General features: G+C 37.9%; 1 protein-coding gene and 1 long non-coding RNA gene across 2 annotated transcripts in view; one reads left to right on the top strand and one right to left on the bottom strand.

The window, feature by feature from the left end:
• Window positions 1-4,108: 4,108 nt before the first annotated feature.
• LOC140532823 (uncharacterized) overlaps window positions 4,109-23,768 on the top strand; it is a 31,729-nt gene continuing 12,069 nt past the window's right edge. Inside the window, exons 1-2 of the long non-coding RNA XR_011976679.1 lie at window positions 4,109-4,444; window positions 7,088-7,209. This is a non-coding gene — a long non-coding RNA (uncharacterized lncRNA). The remainder of the gene's footprint in view (window positions 4,445-7,087; window positions 7,210-23,768) is intronic.
• GAD2 (glutamate decarboxylase 2) overlaps window positions 19,384-23,768 on the bottom strand; it is a 90,682-nt gene continuing 86,297 nt past the window's right edge. The window contains exon 16 of the mRNA XM_072651759.1: window positions 19,384-19,557. Coding sequence (XP_072507860.1) covers window positions 19,384-19,557 — 174 coding nt within the window. The remainder of the gene's footprint in view (window positions 19,558-23,768) is intronic.

Here is a 23,768-nt window from a genome sequence, read left to right as displayed (position 1 = left end):
CTCATTTCTCTTCTCAATTTTTCCTCCACCTCTCTTACTTGATTTTCAGAATCCTTTTTGAGCTCTTTCATGGCCTGAGCCCACTGAATATTTACTTTGGGTGTTCAGGATACAGAAGCTTTGACTTTTATGTCTTTCCCTGATGGTAAGCATTGTTCTTCCTCATCCAAAAGGGTGAGAGAAGATATCTGTTCACCAAGAAAGTAACCTTCTATAGTCTTATTTTTTCCCCCTTTTTTTGGGCATTTTCCCAACCAGTTGCTTGACTTTTGTGTCCTTTGTCAAGAGTAGGATATACTCTGGGGGTCTGTAGGATCTCAGTTCCTCCAAGGAGGAACCAAGTGTGTACACTGGTCTGGGAGCAAGCAGAAATTTTTGTGCCCAGAATCTGAATAATAGAGTTTCCTCTTCACAACCACCTAGCCTCCAGTTCAGCCAAGCCAGCTGTGTGGGCTGAGATTCAGATAAGCTGCAGGAGCAGGGCCGCCATTCAGTGTGAGATAAAGATCAGCTGCTCAAATCCCTGAGGAGTATTAGGTGGGGGCAGGGCCTCTACAGAAGGCTGAGGTGAGAATCAGCTGCTCAGTGCCCCTAGGGGTTTTAGGATCCAACAATGGATGTGATGCAGGCTGCTGTAGGGGCTGCTGTGGAAACTGCTGCCGCCCACCCAATGTGGCTTCTGTGGCCACTGCCTGAGGCCGGAGCTATGGGACGGCCTTTCTCCCTTCTCAGCCAGCTTAAAAATCCCTTTCACTGACCTTTGGTGCCTGTGGGTTGAGGGATCTGTAAACCACAGCTACTGTGACTGGGGATTTGGCCCCTAAGGCCTCCACCCAGAGCCACAGCATGCAGCCAAGGCTGGGCTAAGTTCTGCTCCACATCTGGTCGACAGATGTTTCCTGTTGGCCTTTCAGGTTACCCTGGGCTGGAAATCTCCTCCACTCTGTTGTTCTGTGGCTTCTGCTGCTCTAGAATTTGTTGAAAGTCTTTCTTTACAGGTATTTTATGGGCTGTGGGGGAAGAGCTAGTATATGTGTGCGTCTTTCTACTCTGCCATCTTGGCTCTGCCCCCAGCTATTAAGTTCTTAATAATTTTTCTAAACGTAGGTTACTGTGGCAAAAAATTCATTATCAACTTGAAGAACCTCTTTAAATTTAGCCAGATTGGTCGTTTGACGAGAGATTTAAAAGAACAGTTGTGTATTCAAAGTCTTTCCAGCATGGTAGAGATTACCAGTGCTTGATCACGTTGAAGAATCCAGGGCAGGGGTGGCCCTCTAGGTCCTCAAGTGCCACCCTTTGGCCGAATTCCAACTTCACAGAACAAATCCCCTTAATAAAAGCATTTGTTCTGTAAAACTTGAATTCAGTCAAAAGGCTGCACCCAAGGACCTAGAAGGCCACATGTGGCCTGGAGGCCCAAAGTTCCCCATCTCTGATCCAGGATAATGTCCATGCTATAATGAAGCACCAGAATAGGATTTGGGTGGAAGGTTAAAGCCTTGACCTAAATAACATCAGCTGCCTTCTTCCCTATATTCCCTATTCCTTCCTCCTTTGCCTTAGCAAACAATGTGGTACCCCACCCAGCCACCTGGGAAACCTATAGTAGGACCATGTCACAAGTGTGTGCATTTGACCTTAGTAGCTTATGATTCCAAATATTAATATGGAAAGGGGATAAGATTACCCACTTTCTCTTTCGATACTCATTCCTTTATATCTAACATGTGGATCTATTTAAATTATTTTCAGGGAAACTTTTGGGAATGTGACTTGGAGGCGGAGAAAGAGAATGATCTCTTTACCCAGTGGAGTATGGGAAGTATTCACATTATGAAACAGCTTCTCTATTAAGAGTGGCTTTTGCACAGGCCACTTGAGTTCCTCTGGTGCTTTTCTTGGTTAAACTATTTGCCTTTGATATATAGAATCACTGTCCAAAGGCTCTGATGTTCAATGTTACCAATGCTCCTGTCCCTCACTTCTGCTGCCTTTCTGAATACCTATTAAGAACATCTGCTTTGGGTGTCTTTGTTTGTACAAATTTTACAAATTACAAAATTTTTACACATTTTTACAAATTTTACAAATACTTATGATGTGTACATACTGTCTTTAGGAATTCCTTCATTTTTATTTGTGTATCCTCAGCACCTGGTACAGAGCCTGGCACCTAGCAGGAGACTGATAAATGCTTCTTGACTGATTGATTCTTAGCCCAATGAGAACAAGAAAAAGACTACTCCTCTTTAATATTCCTTTGGGGTGAATTTTGAACCTTTGGCAATTGCTTTGTCACTTTTTAAGATGGATGAGTTCTTAAAGTGAAATAATTAGAATTAAGAGAAGTACTGAATGAATAAAATCATCTCAAATCATACTTTCCTTGACATGAACAGACCGATGTTAGACAAAGTGGTTTTCCTAAACTGATGTTTGGATATAAGGTAGTGAAGGTTGTCATTTTCATTGTAGGGTCACATTCACTCCTTTAGGTCAAACACATGGATCTGTTTGCAGTATTGGCAGGGAAACTTTTGGGAATTGGCAAGGGAGAAAGAGAATGATCACTTTGCCTGGTGGGGTATGGGAAGTATTCACATTTTGAAATAGCTTCAAAATTCACTTGAGACTGAAGTACAAGGGCAGAGGGAAACATGGAAATGTTTTTCATATTTCATTTTGACTTTATCATCCATCTTATCAGACTAATTTTGCAGTATTGGTTTCTTTGAAATGCAGAAGATTTTATGGTCTATTTCATTAAATGATTGCCTTAAAAATCAAAATTAGGCTATTTTTCACGGTAGGTGGTGTGCTTCTAATTCTGGTCAGTAATCCAAGGCTCTCAGTTCATCAATTAGTTAATAAGATTAATTAAACTCCTACTGTGTATCAGGCACTGGGGTTATAAATACAAAAGTAAGGCAGGTTCTGACCTTAAGGGGCTTATATTCTACTTGAGGTTATAACCTGTCCATAATTATGGGAGTACAGACAATAAAGTGATGGGGACAATTAGGGGAATAAGTAATGACAATTAGAGGAATCAGGAAGGGCCTCTTGAAAGAGGTGGTATGTGAGCTGAGCCATGAAGAGATTCTGATCCGTTGGCTACAGAAATGACATAATGTCATTTGTCTACTGCAAAGTCATTAATGCTTCTGGAATAAAAACTAAAAACCTTACTGTTTGTGGATCTTATTTTCTATATATAAGGACAAATCTATTATAGGTCAGTCTTTTACACTTTTGATCTGGTTTGCAAATATTCTATTCCAATCCATTTCCATTAAATTTGTTGAGTGCTTTTACATGGAATATTGTAGTGTAAGCAGTGGCACCACTAGGGTGGAGCAACTGGGGTTTATTCCTTAGAGTGCCAACATCTGGGGATGTATGATCTCCCTTTGTATTCCCCAGGCTTCATGGTCTTATGTTGAGTGATGCCACAAGGGTTCCATTTCCATCTCACACCTAAAGCAAAAAACATGATAATTCAATTTAAATGAGAGAAGTACTACTTTCAGGGTAAAGATTGGATAGGAAATAAGATTTTATAATGAGGAAGCCCAATTTAAAGGGAAAGTAAAAAAAAAGTCCACTCTCTTTGAATGTCTAACATTTGATGTCCTATATAATATGGCCCTTGGGGGAGCTGGGGGATTTAGTGGATATAGTGGAGTTCATATCCTACCTCAGACACTTACTAGTTGCGCAGTCCTAGGAAAGTCACTTAATCTTGTTTGCCTCAGTTTCCTCAATTGTAAAATGAGCTACAGAAAGAAATGGCAAACACTCCAGTATCTTTGCCAAGAAAACCCTAAGTAAGATCACAAAGAGTTGGACATGACTGAAAGACTGAACAGCAAATAATATGGCCACAAGCTACCTTTCTAGACTTATCTCCTACCAGATCCCTGTGTAGCACATACAATTTTATGTTGAAAGAATCTGAGCAGTTCCAAAAAAATAAGCTAATCCTTTTCCCTAACCATGTGGGGTTGAGAGGAGGAGGAGGAGAGAGAGGAGGAGGAGGAGAAAGAAGAGGAAGAGGAAGGGGAAGGGAGAGGAAAAAGAGAAGGGAGAGGGGAAGGGCAAAAGGAAGAAGGAACTTCTAGGTAACGTGGCCATGAGGAATCTGAGTGTGAAACAAGGCAGCTATTGATTCAACTCTGAACAGTTCCAAGGTCAACCAGGAGCTGTGGGAACCAGGGTAATTGGCAGCATTGAAACCTGAGAGATGGATGCATGCAGACTGAGAAAGGTGGAATGGGGGAGAGTGCTGACCTAAAAAAGAAGGAAGCTGACACTGAACTGGATCCAAAAACTGTGATAGGGGACACAGATATTACTAGCTGGTTGCTGAGTTTATGTATTTATGTGGTGTGATGAGTTGCTGTGATGATCTGAACTTGGGGGCAAAGGAGGTGGTGTGCAAGTAAGGAAATATTACTTGTTATTTAACTTTTTAACAATTTAACTATTAAGTTTTAACTATTTAACCTTTAACTATTGCTTTGCTAAATTGATTTAGGTTTGAGTCCCTTTTTTTATTCTTTATGTGAGAATGGGGTTCAATTAGGTCAATCTCACTCATCCTAAAGTAACTGACAAGATGCTATACGGTGATATCTTTGTTAGGTCAGAACACTTCTGTTGAGCCAATCAGTCAATTAATAACAGGCATGAACAAAGGCTAACCACCTCTATTGAATCAATCAAAGGCTTTAGACTAGGTATAAAATGTCATTGATCAATTTTAAAGTTCTCTAAATGTATTAGATGACATGGAGTGACTTTACATAAAAATTATAATATGGATGGTAGAAGAACTTTGCTCATTAACACTCCCAGGATTAAGTATAAAATAGAAGCCAATTTGGAACCCAAGCATTTGAGTATTTGCTAGCTTAGAGTTTAGCTTGAAGTTTTCCAGCAAAGCCCCTGTAAAGAAATCACTTATGAGGGAAGAGAGTGCCCCAGTCTTCTCTTCTTCCATGTCTGTCTAGAATACTCTATTGCTTGCCCTACATCTTCCCACTTATTTAAATTCTACTCCTCCTTTAAGGCTCACCTTTGGTCCCTCTGCTGACTAATCCCAGATAATTTTTCAATTTTGAGCTATGTAATGCTTTGTAACTCTAGCTCACATGACATTTACCATAAGCAGCCATATATTTTAGCTATCTTTAAATAGCCTCCTCTCTCTTGTTGGATGAGAAGTTCCTCTAGAGCAAGGGCCATGTTTTTTACTCCTTGTATTCTATATCACTCATGTTATAGCTGTCCAATAAATATTTTTGAATGTACAAAAAAAGAATGAAAACAGGGAGACCTGCTCCACTACTCAGAGAAGGTAGCAGAGAATATTACTTAGTTGACAGTTCTATCTATATTAAAATTATTACAATACTTTTGGTGGTAGCAAAGAGCTGCAAGCAAAGTAAGTGACCAATAATGTAAAAAGTTGAACAAATAATGGCACATGAATATAATGGAATATTATTGTGCCATAGTAAACAAAGAATTCCGAGAAACTTGGGAAGACTTATATGAACTGATATAAGGTGAAATAAATAGAAACAGGAGACAATTTACATAATGACTGAAATAATGTACAGGGAATTTTTGATGGAATTGTTAATCATTATTTCAAGGTAAAGACTTGCCTCCCTTCTTTTGACAGAGAGATATTGAACTATGTAAGTTCAGAATGAAGCATTGTCAGGCATGAGTATGTTGGTTTCTTTTACTTAACTATATCTCTTTATTACGAGAGACAGGATGCCATTGGGAAATGACAGTGACATTTTTAAAAGACATAAACAAACATTTCTTTAAAATCTCCATAGTTGCCTTTGGGTAGCACATGATGTGGGGTGTGTGTGTGTGTGTGTGTGTGTGTGTGTGTGTGTGCGTGTGTGTGTGTGATGATATGAGTACAGAGATATGGGATATAGAGTTATTATAACACGTGAAGGTGGTGGGCGAAACATGTAAAAACAAAACAATGTAATTGGGAGTACAATACTGCAAATTTAAAAGGTAAGTATTTTTAGCCATGGGGAAAAAAGGTGTATAGGGTGTGGTTTTCAAAAGTGGATTCAAATGGCTAATCTGCTTTGACTTTAGGAGGCAGGGAATTATTTATAGCTCTGTGGGTAATGCAAACAGGACAATAAATCATGTGGGCTTGAATCCAATAGCATTTTGGGCAAGATAAAAAAAAATTACCTGAGTGTTAAAAAACATCTCTTTAAAACTAGTGTATTCACCTAGGTGATTCAATTTATTTGATGTTTCTGGTTAACCAATCCCAAAATTTTAAGTGTCTAATGCAAAAACTGGATTTGGAGAAAGGCAACACAAGCACAGAAAAAGTCAGTCTTATAGGAAAATTGTGAATCTGAAATTTTGATTGAGAAAGAGAGAACAAACAAGGTTTTTTGGGACAAGAGATTTTCGAAAAAGTCATTAGCAGTTGTGCCAATTCTCTGAGTTAAAGGAAGTCATTTGAAGGGATTTTATTCTTCACCTATCCCCTATTTTCTCTTCTCTCTTACCTTTATCTCTGAGCCTGGAACTTTCCCTGAACTATCCCAGTCTCCTAGTAGCCTTCTATCCTGAGATGTTCCTCCAACAGACTGGCCCCCTTCTTCTAATGGTGAGTTCTTTCTGTGACCTCCATTTTGTGGAGGGACCCAGACCAACCAAGCTTTATTCCCCTTCCAGTTTTGCTCCCGAATTTCCAGATTTCAAAACCCTGCCTGGGCCACTGGATACCTTCATTGCTTTACCCTCTCCATGTTTCCAGCTTCCTTTTGTGTGCTGTCGTCTGTGCCTTGAAGGCAGGAAGAGCCTCCTTTGCTTGTATTTGTATCTCCAGCACTTAGCATAGTGCTTGATAACACTTAATAAATGCTTGCTTCCCTCTTAGCCTTTGCCCTCTCCTCCCTCAACAACCTCCTCTTTCTCAAAGACACATTGGCTCCATCTTATGCCATAGACAATATTGCACACCTGAAGTTTTATACCTCTCCAATAAAAGGAAGGAGATGACATTTTCTCATTTCTTTTTCAGTTGCCGGTCACTGTAATTATGAATCATTTCACTGTTATTTTCGTTTACATTGTTGAGGTCATGGTGCACGTCGCCTTCTTGACTCTTCCCATTTCATTCTGCACCAATCCATCTAAGTCTCGGTAAGTTATTCTGAATCAGGAAATACTTTTTCTGAAAAAATGAAGGGGTCTGGACTTAGTTCTGAGACATAGTTGGTGAACAGAGAACTGAGAAGTCCTTCTTAGCAAGTGATGGTTTTCTTTCTCTGAGACTCATTTTGGTTAACATTCTTTTATTTAATTTGATGGGAGTGGTGTGTGACTTTGACCCATTTGAGGGTAAGCAGCCCTATGTTACCAGCAACTGCTTTTGCCTGGGTGAGATCATTACCCCTCCTTACTGGGAGTGTGTAGCTGGGGCTTGGTACCTATCCCTCAAAGTCATGTTTGCTTGTGACAGGACACAACTCAATTGCTCTAGTGCAGATGGAGGCCTTATTACTAAAATCCTTTCCCAAACACAATCAAATTTCACAGCTTGTTACCCATAATGTTCTATAAAGCAACACTTAGCAAGAGAGAGAGGAAATTAAGTGTCTTGGAAGCTAATGTTTTCTGAGTCACAATAATAACTAGTTGGAAAGTAAAATGGCTTCATAAGTGCATATAGAAGGATGGACCACTTTCCACAGGGCATTTGCAACTTTTCAAGGCTACTGTGGTTTGGAGGATGATAAACTTTGAAAAACAAGACCCATGCTACAGGTTCAGTAAAAGTATGAATGAATGCTCTCCAGATTGTTTTGATATAGGCTAACGTAGCCACGGTTGGGATGTGTTGTCCTTTCCCTTTTTCTGTGTGAAGAAATGGGGAGAATACTGATTGGGTTGGTACCTGGGCAAGATTGAAGAAGGAAGAAAAGAGGAAAAGGCTGCTGGGAGGTGATATCAACAACTAAAGGAGGAGAATTCTGAAGGTTTTAGCTCTTTCTTTGCACCAGGGAGATGACTCTGAAAGACTACAGGTTTCTAAGGGCTCCTGGTGTCTTTGCCATGGAGCTGTGAGGATCTATAGAAAATTGGAAGGAAAACGAAAGACACTCTTTACCATGCCCACCTTCCCTTCCATGAGAGAGAGAGCAATAGACCATGATAGATCTTAGTAAGGTCTTCCCCCAAAGGTGTCCTTATGCTTGGGATTTTAGGAGCATTTACCAGCATCTTTGAGACAAAGGGTTGGTTAAGAATTACTGTTTTATCTTTCTGTTTTCCATAAAAATTTTCTCTGTATTACTGTGAACTATGGACTTTTAAATGAGGAGTTATTCTTAGTTATTAGAAGTGCCATGCATATATTGTCCATGGTTTTCAGGGTGTGGGCTGTAAGTCTAGAATGGGAAAATTTCTTGAAATTCTTTGACACAAGGGTTGCTTATGCAATTTGGCATTAAATAAGTTATATCTAATTCAGTAAACATTTATTAAGCACCTACTGTGTACATATTCTAGGCTAAATAATAAAAAGGTTAATAAGACAGCACCTGCCCTCAAGGAGCTTTATGAGCCATTATTTTAGTATTAATTTTCAATTCATTTTAATTCAAATTTTAGATTAAAGTTGGAAAATCCAATAGAATCCAATAGAATGAAAGCTCCTTGAGAGTTTCTGTATTGCCAGCATAATGCCTAGCTCATTAGGCATTTAATAAATGTCTGATAGATAAAAATTGCATCTTCTTCAATAAGCTTTTATTCTGTCCTTATCATTTTACTTAGGCAAAGTATAAAAAATTTCTGTCTGCTAAATCAATTAGACATATACCCCAGTGAGGTCAAAGATAGAAATAAAGGTCCAATATAAATATTTATAACAGCACTTTTTTTTTGGTAGTAGCAAGGTCTAAAAACCAAGTAGATGCCCATCGATTGGGGAATGGCCAAGCAAATTGTGGTGTGTGAATGTAAGGGAATATTACTGTGCTGTGAAAAAATAACAAATATAAAGAATTTAGGGACACATGGGAATATACATGAACTGATACAAAATAAAGTCAGCAAAGTCAGGAAATAACAATAAGTGTAACAATGCAAATGGAACAGTGATGACAACAACAACAAAATCAAAATTCAATCAGGAAAACCTGAGTTTAAATCATGATTCACAAAGAACTGGAAACTGCAAGGATGCACATCCATTGGGGGATGGCTGAACAAGTTGTGGCATATGATTATGATGGAATACTACTGTGCTGCAAGAAATAATGAACTCAACGACTTTAGAAAAACATGGAAAGACTTGTACAAAATAATGAAGAGTGAAATGGGCAGAACCAAGAGAACATTATATATAGTAACAGCAAGATTGTTTTAAGAACAACCTTGAGTGATTATTTTGACTATTATAAATATCCAAATCAACTATAAAGGACATATGAAGAAAGATGCTATCTGCTTCCAAAGAAAGAACTGATAAATAGATGTATAGAAAAATTTTACATACACACACACACACATATATACACGCATATATATGTGTGTGTGTGTATATACATATTTGTGTCTAATGGCAGTCATTTCTAGGGTAGGAGGGGGGGATGGAGAAAAAAGAAAATAAAGAAATTTATATGATTATTTCATTTCATATTTGAAGGGAATAGTAAGTTGTGCATAGTAGATTTGCAGTTTCATGTGCAGTAATCTTTTTTTATTGTATTGTGTTATGGAAATGCTTATTTTATTCCATAAATTAAAAATAAAATAAAATATATCCTGCCTTAGGTACCTGCTAGGTGGCTCTGAGCAAATCATTTAACTTCTCTGTCTCAGTTTCCTCACCTGTAAAATGGGGATGATAATAACACCTACCTCCCAGGGCTGTTATGAGGATCAAATGAGATCATATATACAAACCTCTTTGCAAGCCTTAAAGTCTTATTTAGATGTTAGCTATTGGGGTCAGAAATGTCCCAGTTTGCAAAGAAGGTGAAGGAGGTAGAGGCTGAGATTCAAACCCATATCTTTGTTTCCAAGCCCAGGAGCCTGCCTACTATACTGTGCAGCCTCATATGATCAAATAAGATAATACATGTCAAAGGCCTTGCAAACATTAAAGTGCTACAAATACTAGCTATTATTATTATTAGATAAAAAATTTTAAGAGCTATACTTGAATTAAAAAGTCAATTGTGGAAGAATAAGTTGGGGAAGACATAACCAGATAGCTGTCCCTCTGAAAAAGACCTGGGATTTTTGGTAAAGTCCTTCCTGCATTAGGGTATAATTCATTCCTGAAAAGACCCTCATGGGGTGAATTCTCCAAATCTTAATTACCATTAATTTTTCTGGAACAAATTGGTTTGTGTTCCTGAACCCCAGCATTATCATCCATTGATACTTAACGTTTATGAAACTGATTTTTTAATTTAAAAAGAGAGAACAGCATAGACAAAAGAAATCAGCGAAAGAATGCAAATAATATCACATTGACATTATGGAGAAAGGGAAGAAGGGATGACAAGGAGAGGAACTTTATTAGTTTCTTCCTTTTAGTAGCTGTGGTATGATAGAGATATTCACTGCTGCTATAAATGAGCAAACCTCAAGTATTCTGAGAAGAAAATTTAATGCAGCACTTCTCAACTATATAGTTATAAAGATGACTGCATGATAGTTCCCATGACTATGCTAAGCTCAGCTTGAGAGACACAAACTCCCAATCACCCTTTTAAATTCAAAGAAATGCCTGGGAAGTTGAAGGAGACCCATGAAATGAAATTCCTTGTAAATTTGAATTCTTGAAACCTGAATGGGAATATCTCAAGGTATTACCATATAAGTAAACAACATAGCATGATAGCCAAAAAACGTAAAGCCATCTCAGGATTCAAAGTGTCTAGAATGAAGGTGACCAGCCTACTGTACTCTATCCTGGTCATCTCTGCTGGAGCATCGCATTTATTTCTGGGGTCCACTTTTCAGGAAAAACATTGACAAGTACATCCAGTGAAGGCCTGATCAGAGTAGTGAAGGGATTGAAAGGTATGCCATAAAAGGCTGAATTGAAAGAATTTGAGATATTTGTTTGCAGCAAATTTAGAGGGAGCTTGATCACTGTTTTCAGAACTTTAAGGGTTGTCATTTGAAGGCAGGAATTAGGCTCATCTTGCTTTATAGACCTAGGACCAAAGAATGGGCGGCCAATTTCAGCTTAATATAGGGAAGAACTTCCTAAAAATTAAAAGTATCCAACAGACTTTGTGTGCTCCAACTCTGGGGACCTTCAAGTGGGGGCTGGATAATAACTTTTCAACTATGTTGTGGAAGGGATTAATACTTCAGGTTGTGCTTGAGGAAACTGATGGACTCTGATGTTTCTTCCAATTCAGAGATTCTAAGTCTTTGGTTCTACTAGTCTAAGGATCCAAGTTATTTAGGAGAGTGGAAGAAGAATATGGGGAAGGGGCTGCTAAGAGGGAGGGAAGAAGTAGTGTCTAGATTGCCATAATGCCAATGTTCCTAGACCAGAGGACTAAATGAAGGAATCCCTGAGTTCCCTTTTATCAGTGAGATTCTGCCAAGTCTGTAGTTCAAAGCAATTTAGGAGAGCAGAGGGAGGAACATGGGGAGGTGGGGGAGATACCATCCAATTTGTTGTGACAGTAATTTTTTGGTACTAATATGTTCTGATACATAGGTTTGGGAGCATTCTTCTTCAGTACAGTGTTTAAGAAATCCAGGACAACTTCTCCCCCCGACTTCTTTTTTTTTCCATAAGGGAAATGTGATCTTTCTTCCTTTCTCTGTCTTTACATTGGAGCTCTGAGATAACAGATCTTTCTTCTCCGCTCAATTATTTCCCCTACTACTACAAAGACAAGAAGCATGTTAGCTAATTATTCACCTCTGACTCAAAGGATAATGTTGCTTTGCTTCCACCAACTCTCTGGAATAGATCTCATTTTTGCCTTTTAAAACATCTTCTCATAGTCAAGGCTTCTCAAGGTCTGGATAATGTCTGTAGTACAATATGTTCTTGAGCTTGAAAAATTGGTTACTATCAACTTTTTACTGAACCCTTGGCTTCACACCCATGCTGATTCTGTAGAGAGGACAGATAAAAATGTCTAGTGGAGTGGAAGGAATGGGCCCTTGCTAAACCATAGAATGTAATTTCCCTGTAGGCAAGAGCTACTTCATTTTTTGTCTCGGTGTCTAAAAGAGTGCCTTATGTATAGGCATTTATTCAATATCTCTTGTTTAATTACTTTTAATTTTAAGCAATTGTATGGACAATATTTGATTTCTTATTAGACTTCAACATAGTAAAGATTATAGGATTTAGATGAGTAAGAAGCTTAGATCATCCTTCATTTTACAAATAGAGAAACTGAGGCCCCCAAAGAGCTGAACATAGTTTGCCATAGTAGCACAGACTAGAAAGAAAGAAGGGATTGATTTAAGAGAGCATGTAGAGATAGAATCAACAGTACTTGTTGACTGGATGAACAGCGTGCTATAGTTGTAAGAGCAGTGACCATATTCAGATAACCTAGGTTCACATTCTGTCTCTGATGGGTACTATCCATATGGCTTCAAGCAAATCATTTAACTTCCTGGGGCCTCAGTTTCTTTATCTGTAAAATGAAGTTGGACCAGATGGCTTCTTAGGACTCATCCAGTTCTAGAGCTATAATTTATAAAGCATTATCCAAATGTTGACTAATGTTATTATTATAGACCATAACAAATAAGTAACTGGAAGATCAAGATAAAAATCTGATCTAATTCTATTGAAAGAAACAGAAATTTTAGAGCTCTTATTAGGCTGTGATAAAAGTTATCTGTAAAGATCACCCAGTTAACAAAGTTGACAGGAAATAGATAAAGGACCAAAGATTCCAGCCCCAAACAAACAAGTATCTGATGCAATACAAAGGTCATTATCCTCAGTGTCTGTGACCAACCAAAGACCTGCAGGAACAGTTGATTTTTATCTTACAAAAAGATAAAGGATATCACAATAAAGGAAGAAGAGACAAAAATTTAAACAAAGTGAATTGACTGCCCTGGACTAGCAGAACACTGATATAACAAAACTTTCTCATAAGGCTTTTCCTACGAAGAAATTTGGGTTAAGATCTATTAGGACTTTCTATATAAGAAGACCCAGTAATATGGGGGCCCTTAAGGATCCCACCATACATTCAATGTAGTTGCTGTTTTCAGTCTTGTCTGACTCCTTGTGACCCCAGTTGCGGTTTTCTTACCAAAGATCCTGGAGTGGCTTACTATTTCCTTCTCCACTTCATTTTGTAAATGAGAAGATTGAAGCAAATAGGGTTGTGACTTACCCAGGGTCACTAACTAGTAAGTGTCTGAGGTTAGATTTGGTACTCACCAAGATGAGTTTTTCTGACTCCAGATCAGGTGCTCTATCCACTGCACTATCTAGCTGCCCCTTACACTCAATAATGAACCTACAATTTCCTCCCTTGTTTGAATTCCCTGTGAAAGCTAATGGCATCACAGATCAGAGCTAGCAATACCTCATAGCCTATGTAGGATAATTTCCTTATTTTATAGATGAGAAAATGGAAGTCCAGAGAGACATCTAGATAGAGTACCAGACTCAGAGTCAGTTAGACCTGAATTCATTTCAGGCTTAGACTCTTACTGGCTATGTAGTTCTGGGTAAATCACTTAGCCCCAGTTTCCTCATATGTAAAATGGAAATAATAATAGCATTCACCTCCCAGGGTTGTATTGAAGATGAAATGAGACAATATTTGTGAAGTGCTTTGAAAACTTTAAAGTGCTAAATAAAAGTTTGAGTCTTATAAAGGGTGGGGTTGCCTAATGTTTGTAGTGTAATTTGTTCTCATAAACATCTACTTAACACCAATGCACTATTGAAGTTGTGAACTAGTTCAGCCATTCTGGAGAAAAATTATGCCCAAAGGGTGATAAAACTGTGCATGTACTTGATCCAGCAATATCATTACTAAGGGTATATCCCAAAGAAATCAAAGAAAAGGGAAAAGGATCTATATGTACAAAAACTTATAGCAGTAATTGAAAATTGAGGGGATGCCCATCAACTGGGGAATGGCTGAACGGGTTATGGCATATGATTGTGATGCAGTGCTATTGTACTATAAGAAGTAAGGAGCAGGATGGTTTCTGAAAAACCTGGGAAGATTTATATGAATGAATGCAAAGTGAGGTGAGCAGAACCAGAACATTGTACACCATAATAGCAACATTGTAACAATTCTCATCAGTGAAAGACTTAGCTACTCTGATCAAAACTGATCCAAGACAATTTCAAAAGACCCATGATAAAAAAAATGCTATCTACCTCTAGAGAGAGAACTGATGATCTGAGTACAGATTGAAGCATATTTTCCCACTTTTGTCTAATTTTATTTAATTTCCACTTTATGTTTAATTTTTTGCAACATGTCTAATATAGAAAAATGTTTTGCATGATTTCACTTGTAAATTGATATCATATTTCTTGCTTTCTCAAAAGGGTAGGAGGTAGGGAGAGTATTTGGAACTCAAAATTTAAAATAAATGAATGTTAAAAGATAAATAAATGAGTTCACATTAAAACAATATACATCTACCTCTCTCTTTCCTAGATAAATATGTAGCCAATGTGTTTTTGGGTTCATGTGGCTGGCATGTTCATGACAGGTTGTTGCTACCATACTACTTCTGCCTCCAGTAACTTTGAATCATATGCAAACGTAGGAATTAGGAATAAGGGCCTGTATGTGTATGTGAGTCAGTCATTCAGTTTGAATTGACAAAATGTCTTAGTTAATAAGTCAGTGTTTAGATGACTTTTGAGGTTCCTTCCAATTCTATAATAAATCTTTGAAAATTCTTATTTGATTGGCAATTTGCTCTCCCCTGGCTTCATAAATTTAGGAACACAGCTTAATTTGGGGACATTGACATTTTCACCACAGAAGGTGCTTTGTACTAATGTGATGTGGGGCCAATGACATATTTCCTTTACCCTTTTCACATGAATTTGGGGTTTGAGCTGTTGCTGATTTAGACTCAGAGGAATGAGGTTATCTCTGTACCTCTACCTTTCATTGATGAATATGTAGTCAGTATGCTTTGGATCTGGCCTAACAGACTGCTAGGAACAAGACAGCTATATCCTTAAGAGTTTCAACTCAACCCTATCTAAAGAATGAATGGAATTTGCAAAGAGACAAGCTTATGCTCATGGCCAGTCAGTCAACAAACATTAAGTGCTTACTAAGTGCTAGGCACTATAGAAACCAACAGGAAAATCTTTCTAACAACTGGCTCTGTCTTAAAGTAGAATGGGCTGCTTCCAGGAGTAATAGGTCCTGTTTTATTTCAAGTCTTTAAACAAGGACTGAAGGGCCCTTTGGTAGTTATATCATAGAGAGGATTCTTATTCAGTCCCTGGTGCACCCTGTGAGATCTCTTTAGACTCTGAGGTTTTGTGATTCAATCAGATGCTGGATGTCTCAATGGACTCTTAGGGGCTTTGTGCTCTGGAAAACAAAACAAAACAAAACAAAATGACAATAAAAAACAGCTAGGAAAGAAAGATCACCTCTTGTATGAGATGCTAAAGTGCTCATGAGAAAATATGGTATATAATGATGAATGATAGCTCACCAAAATCAACAAGATCAGAAAGAAAAAGGAAAAAACCCATCTCAGTCATTGGTGTGTAACCACATTTTCTGCTTTTATTTGGGTTTCAAGAGACAACACAGATAAAATACTTTGATCAAACACAAGTTTCTATTTGGTCAGAAGAACAGGTTGACATATAAGTCTCTTTTCTGGCTGCAGGAAATGAAGTAGTGAGGGAAAATACCCATGACCTCCTGAAAGACCTGATGTGTCCTGTGTTGTGGCACACACAACTTATAAATATACAGTGTTTGTACGTAGCATTGAAAAACAGAAGTGCACGTGCAAGATGAAACCAAGTTATTTATCCCCCTCTTCCTTCTCCATGTACTATGTCTTCACCTATGCCCTTTGCTCTTGGTCTAAAGAATAAAATGTATTCTGTTTGCCCCGCAGATGGAATATCGATGACTTCAGCAGGTCAATACACTGCTCTAATTGTGGGTTTTTTCCTATCCTCCTAGACAAAGTGGGACTCTTACTTTGATTTTCATTAAAGCACCCCACTCTTGTCATAGTGGATCTCCCAGGAAGGGGGTTAGCCACAAGGGCATATTCTGCATTAGAGCTGATATGAAGGGCAGACAACTGAGCAAAGAGATAATACAGGGACAAATGTGGATGTAGTTCTTACAATATCAAGATTCAATACAGCTACCACACAGAAAGTGACATATCCATAATATATTGTACAAGCTTATACAGCAACACAAGTTGATTTGCAACACTGTACAGTTTAAATCTAAAGTGCACAGCCTCAATCTGAGGTGACGAGACAGGACTATCAATAGAATAAAAGGTAACACAATTACAGACACAATTTGTTTCCTTTTCTTGCTTTCTTCACATTCTTGTGACATTACACAAAGTCAGTACCATTTCTACATTTCAGATAAAATAAAAACGCACCGCACTTTTTTTCAAGTATTTTTAAAGAAAGAAAGAAACACAATATTGCTTCAGAAACGAAAATGGCCATGTTGATTCTAGTTAAAGCTAAAACCAAAACTTTCCAAGGGTTATAAAGAACAGTCTCACATGTAGGACTTGGCAAGGGGAACCTGGGCTGACTCTCAGAGACTCTTGTTTTCCCTTTACCAAGGGAATGTAGGCAAACTTTAAAATATTTTAATTGAAAGTCTCTGGATCTACTTGTGTTTCTGATCTTGCCCTTTTTCACTAGGTCATAAATAGATGGGGACTTTGCTGCATAGTTTTAAGTGAAATATTCTTAAATATAGAGAAACTCCTTGGGGTTGAGTAGGCAGAGACCCTTTCAGTAAAAGCTAGGCTATAATTCCAAGTTCAGGTGCAAGGATTTGAACTTTTGAATCCCGTTAGCTTATTGGCACAGAAAGTGACATCCTCTTTGAGTTAATATATGGCACCAGAAGGGATGGGCATCCCAGGGTGCAAAGGGAAGAGATCAGAACATTGAGCTTCATTGTATTCGTCAAGAAGGATGGGCTTGTTAGAGCTCTGGTCTTATAAAAATCACAATTAATTGCTGGACCACTTTACAAAAGCTCATAACACATAATCATATGCTAAATCCCAACAGTCAATTCACAGGAAGGAGCAGGAAGTTTGGTTGCAGAACAAATACCCAAATGACATTCTTTTCCCACTGGAGACTAAATACAAAGTCATATATAAATTTATCTTCTAATGTCTCCGGTGAATACACTGATAGGGGAAAAGGAGAACTGGATTCAAAAGCCATATATGCCTAAGCATACATTTTAAAAAACATAATTAAAGCAAGTTCTTGCATGAAACACAGGAGAAAGGATGCAAGAGTTTGCTATTTCACCCAAATAGACAGGTATATAGCTGCTGTTATCAGGCAGAGGATCTCTTTTTTTTAGTTTATTTTGATCCAAAGCAGCATTAGGATACGTATTCATGAGTAGTCCTCCTTCCTCTCTGCACCTGCAGTTTTACTGTTCATAGAAATTGTATGACCTTCAATACTTTCTCAACATGGGTGGAGGGAAGGAGCACCTAGTGGATGGCTTAAAATAAGTAACCAGGGTCTACAATATGAACTTAGGAAGCTATCTCTGTGCCCATTTCCTTACATGTTGTTGTTTCACAAGGACAAGCACATATGTCCACTTTCCTTAATACACCCAATAGAAGAGGCTGCTGGGAGAGACCTAGAAGAGTCAATTGCTATTCTAACTTAGGGGAACTGCTACTCCAAGTACTTTGGTCATTGTTCTGTATTATTGGGGAGACAGTAAACGCATCAAAGATCTACTCAAGATGATGTCTCACTATGGGAATTTAGGAAAATTTAAGCTTATAAGGGAGGAAGAAGAATCATCCATGTTATTTCATTTGCTTTTGCCAGATGTTAGTGAACTTGTCATTAAAGATAAGTGGGGATAATAAGTAAGCATCTATGAAGTAGATGACTTCTTCTTGGTTACCTACTGGAGGTAATATAACATGTAGAAAGAGCTTTTCATTCTGTTTGGTTTTTATATAGATCTCTTTCCTGCCAAATAGGAGTTTAATTTTCTTGGCTTATCACATCCTGGGAGCATGCTTCAATCACTTCTGCTCCATTCCTGTTAGATTTTGTTTTCTATTTCCCTAATCTAAATGACCTAATTATTCAATGCTTTTTGGGAAAATGCTTTGAGAATGAGCATCAACTGTTCAGAGGGGAGGAAAGCACTGGAAGGCAGAAGAAAGAAAATCATCCTAGTAGAATCTTAGACTGAGGTTTGGTGAATACTGTCTACCGAGTGGGTCAGTTGAGGGAAGACCATGTGGAAAAACTTAATTGGGAAGTGTACCCTATTGTTGTCCTGTAATTGATCTGATCTAGCTTTTTTAAGAGTGCCAATGCTCTTGGGAGGTTTTGAAATACTAAACCTTAGAGATGTGACAAGCTGTGAGACATGTAGAAATAAGTTGTTCCACATCATAAGAATTTGTGGGTCTAATGTTTCAAAATAAGTATTACACTAAGTATCTCATGTGCCTCCACTGGAAGAAAAAAAAATCTGTTTAGTTTTTCATTTCTGCCCCAGAAGTTTTTATAACCCATATAAAATAAAAATCTATACTTTACAAAATAGGATCTTCTTTATATATATATATTTCCTTTTGTAAAATTATATGTATTTAAATACATTTGAAATGTTGCTATAGGTAAATTAGAAATTCTTTTCTAATACTATGAAAAAGGCAAGAGTTTTTATTTTCAACATACATCTTATATTTACTTTGTCTTTTTTTTCCCCTACTGCTCCCCAAAGAACATTTTTGTGACTCTTGGGGGCAAATTTGGCACCATTCAACCCTACTACTCTGAAATGAAAATACATACTAACTTTGCTCGCTTTGCTGGAATTGGGGGGAACCATTTTGAACAGTTTTTAGCTTTTCCTTATTAATTGTACTGCTGATTATGAAAGAGGTATTCATCCTCAAACTTAAGGAAGGACTTTTAAAAGGAGCAATGTTTCCTGGTTTTTTAAACTGTACTCTACGTTGACACCACAATATAGAAATAGATTCACTTTGGAACAAACTACAAATACATTCACACAGTTTGTGACAACTTAATTGTCTACCTAGAGAGCTGGGATAGCTTGGTTGGCTGGATGATTATAAATCTTGTCCAAGGCGTTCTATTTCCTCAATCAGGAAATCAATGTCTTGATGAGTTGCTGCTGGATTTGAGATGACCATGCGAAAGAAATTGACTTTATCTCCCAAGGGTTGGTAGCTGACCATTGTGGTTCCATACTCCATCATTCTGGCTTTAATCACAGGGGCAACCTGTGGAAGAGACCAAATGATTGTGTTTTTCTTCTTTGACAAATATAAAAAAAAATAATTTTTTTTGTTTTTGAAACCAGGTTTCCTTTAAAAAATTCAGTACCATATTTGTTTTCCCTTAAAGAAGTAAATTATTAGTTTTCTTGAGATTAGATGAAGTTACTGGTTTACTCGTGCAACATGATTATTACCGCAAGGATATCATGGTATAGTGATGAGAGCATTAGAGCAAAGATTTTTGCATTTCAGAACTTCCTCTGCCAATTACCTTATCCAAGACTTAATTTCTTCATATATAAGAGGAAGGAATTGAAGCAGATTATCTCTAAAGTCTCTTCCAACTCTAATACTATATTGGATTCTGTGATCTTTATGGGGAACAAATGATGGGACTTTTGTGAGGTCTCACACTAACAAGTTAGGTATAATAGTGTTTTTCACCTTCTTGTGATGGATAAGTGATGAGAGATAGCATGAGTGACAGAGATGAGAGACAGAAATGATGAGAGATGGAGAGCTAGTCTTGATGGCAAGGTTCAAGTTCTACCTCTGATACATATTATCTGAATGCTGGTGAGCAAGTCACAACATCTCAGTGCTCCTAGGTGACTCTTTAAAATGTGACATTTATAGAACAGCTGTTGATTTGTATTGGAAGGAATTTTCTCACCTGGGGTCACTACACACCAATGACAAAACAAAACAAACAATCCATTATTGTTGACCATTGGTAGCTAAGAGATCTTGAGATGAATCCCTGTCATGGGTCCCCATGGAGCATTTGCATCAGATGAAGGTAACAGATAGGTTGTGATCTTCATTACTGAAAGGAGTACCCAAGACCACAGATTGTCAGAACGGTGAGGCATTACCTTATTGGCTTTGTTTATTTAGAGGGTACTAGTGGTTACTTAGGGGAGGATATAAGTTATTTTTAATTATGCTAGAGGGTAGAATGTCTAATAGCTATTCAAATCCAATAAATACAAATGTTAGAAATAAGATTTGGAAAGCTGAATGGGAAGGTCAGAAAACAAATAGACCAGTACTAACTTCCATTTATTTCAAGAGCATTTCAAGTTTTCTGTGCCCCAATTTCATCATATTCCATTTTAAATCTTTTTTTGTGTGTGCATAATGTTTCGGTTTCTAAAAATCATAGTATTCTGTTGAAGTGCAGGTAGTTTGGAATAAGTATTTATACTGTCCAGCTGGGAGTGGGAATGTGAGGAGGTGGGCAGAGTAGTACATCAAATATAAATCTAATAGAAGCGTAGAACAAGTTTGGTTTCACAAAATGAATTCTGGTCTAATGGTTAAAGTGTAAGTCTAAGACTATGAAGTTGTTGTTATTGTTGAGTCATTTTTTCAGTTGTGTCTGAATTTTTGTGACCTCCATTTAGGGTTTTCTTGGCAAAGACACTAGGGTGGTTTCCAATATCCTTCTCCAAGTCATTCTGCACATGAGAATATATAGGCAAACAGGATTAAGTGACTTGCCCAGGGTCACACAGCTAATAAGTGTCTGAGGCCAGATTTGAACTCAGGAATTCCAAGGCCAGTGCTCTATCCACTGCACTACCTAGCTGCCCATAGCCTATTGAATCAAGTCCCAATTCTTCAGTCTATTTTTCAAGGCGCTACTCAAGTCTTACCTTCTTAATAAGGCTCTACATGACAACATTAGCTAGTATTTCTCCCCTACTTTAAAGAACTGTACTTGTAGTCTTTACCTAGAACCCTTGGTCACACACTAGTACTCTCTTTAAAGTTAAGGACTGTCTTTCTCATTTCTGCATCCCCTTGGCCTAATGGGCTTACTAGATACATCAAGACTACGCAGAATGGGGACAATAAAAGTAGCTTTCTATAGTGGCGTGAGTTAAAATTCTAGATCGCTGAACAAAAGTTCCAAGAAAAATGCCAGTTTTTGGCTCAGAAGAGGCAGTGAGGTGTAATGGGAAGGGTGTTAGACTTGATGTCAGAGTACCTGGACTTTAGATGAGTCATTGGACTTCTTGGGACTCACTTTCCTCCTCTGTAAAATGGTCATCATAATACTTGCATGGTTTACTTTGCAAGTTGGAAAGGAAATTGCTAATTGCAAAATGGAAAGGAAAGGCATCCCATGAAAAACGGGACATTTGTATCTGTGTGTATGAACGTGTGTGTGTGTGTGTGTGTGTGTGTGTGTGTGTGAGAGAGAGAGAGAGAGAGACAGACAGACAACAAAAGACAGTGAGAGAGACAGAGATAGAGAGAGAAGAAGAGAGAAAGAATGAGAGATGGATTGGGAGAGAAAGATAAAAGTGAGAAAGGTAGAGGGCAAAGAAGAGATGGAGAGAGAGAGTGAGAGAGAGAGAGGGAGGGAGTGAAGAAGGGAGAGAGAGAGAAAGAAGGAGGGAGGAAAGAGAGAGAGAGAGAGAACTGCATTTTAGAAGACTTCCTGGACAATATGCTTGTAAATATTCCCACTATCGATATATCTTTCAATGGTTCTAAAACTGAATCTTCCCTTCTATAGTTTCTACGAGGTAATATATGTTTTGCTGATAAACAGGAAAAAAACCATCAGATACTGTTATGAATGAGAGCACAAGAATGTTAGTCATCCTAGGGACTTCAGGTTTACTTTAGGACAAACCCAACAATTTATTTTGCCTTTCATAAATGGAAATTGTGCTTGTTTTTCTCTTCTAGATATTTGGCTTCTATTAATGGAAATTAAAAAAATCAAAGTGATGATGATCTCTCTAAGCCTGTGATTTCTGAATGTTTATTCCTTTCCATAATCATCTGTTTGTAACTGCCCTGCAGTTTCTCTCCTTAAAATTTCTAACACATATGAGATCTTTAGTTCATGTTGCAGGACCATATTGAACAAATACACTGAGTGTTCTTGGGCAAATCTGGTTTTTCTTAAAGTGAGGATTGGACTAGATTACTTATAGGACTGGATAGAATGGTAGAAAGAACTTTGGATTTGGCATCAGAAGACTTGGGTCCAAATCCTGACTTTTTTACTTATTTTGTAATTGACTTTGGACAAGGCCATTAATCTCTCTGAGAATTAGTTTCTTTGTCTGTAAAATTAATGGGCTGGACTTCATGATTTGTAAGGTCCTTTCCTTCTTGGAATGTGCTAAAATTCTGTCTGGACTTGTACATGTGCTCAACATTGTTATCTAATGGTGAGCTAATACAGGATGTGCTCTTCCCACTGGGATGAATGCTAAATCTGAACTGAGGATTGAAACTAGGATCTAAGATCTGCCTAGTTGGAGTACTAGGTTCAGTGCAGGGAGTGAACCTCAACAGAAGCAGTCATAGGCATACTAAAACTAAATCCTGACAGAAAATACAGTGCTGCTAGATAGAATTACTTGGAAAGTGAATGTGGAGGATGCACATCTGAGGCTAAAGACTAGCGATTGATTGTATGCACAACCAGGACCAGAAATCTGAAATTAGAAAAGGAACTCCAGTTTCTGAGACCCATTTTGGGAACTATATGAATATGAAGAAATTTAAGACACAAGGAAGGATCTCTAATGTTTCTGAGTTTTAGCTGTTTATTAGATTTAATGTCTCCAAATGGAGGTATCAATTTATATGCGGTCCTTGTACAACATCTAGACCTTTGTGACTATTCAAAATATGTAAGATACTAATCATGATGGACTTGACATTAAGTCCCAACTTAATGCCTAAATGGGTAACCCAAGCAAATAACATCTAAATAGCAGAATTTTATGCAACATGATCACCTCTGTTCTCTTAGATTAGTGAAAAGAGGTCAAAACAGTAATCTGTTATCAGTCCACATGCCAGATAGACTTTGGAATAAACAGTATCAAAGTCCACCTGCCTTTGAACCTAGCAAATCCACAGCTGTCTAAACAGATATGTTACTTTTAGAAGATGCTGTAAGAGACACAGTGTCAAATAAATGGAATATCAGTGGCAACTGATTAAACACTAAAAATGAGTGCAAAGGGAGAGTAAGATCCTGATGATTTGGATGAATGCATTGAGTTCTCATTTCCTTCTAGACATCTTGCCTTATTCCTGGGATCAGCAGAATAAAGAAATCCATTGGGAAAAGGCTTCCCTCTCTTTCAAATTGAGAGTTCACTGGAGATCTAATCAACAAGAACCCTACTGGGGCTGGGAAGTGGAGATGAAGGGTGTTAGGGGATCATTCTTTATTG

The sequence above is a fragment of the Notamacropus eugenii genome, chromosome 3, assembly GCF_028372415.1.
Source record: "Notamacropus eugenii isolate mMacEug1 chromosome 3, mMacEug1.pri_v2, whole genome shotgun sequence".
Lineage (NCBI taxonomy): Eukaryota > Metazoa > Chordata > Mammalia > Diprotodontia > Macropodidae > Notamacropus > Notamacropus eugenii.
Note: the sequence above shows the minus strand (reverse complement) of the source record. Positions and strands in the feature narration are given on the sequence as shown.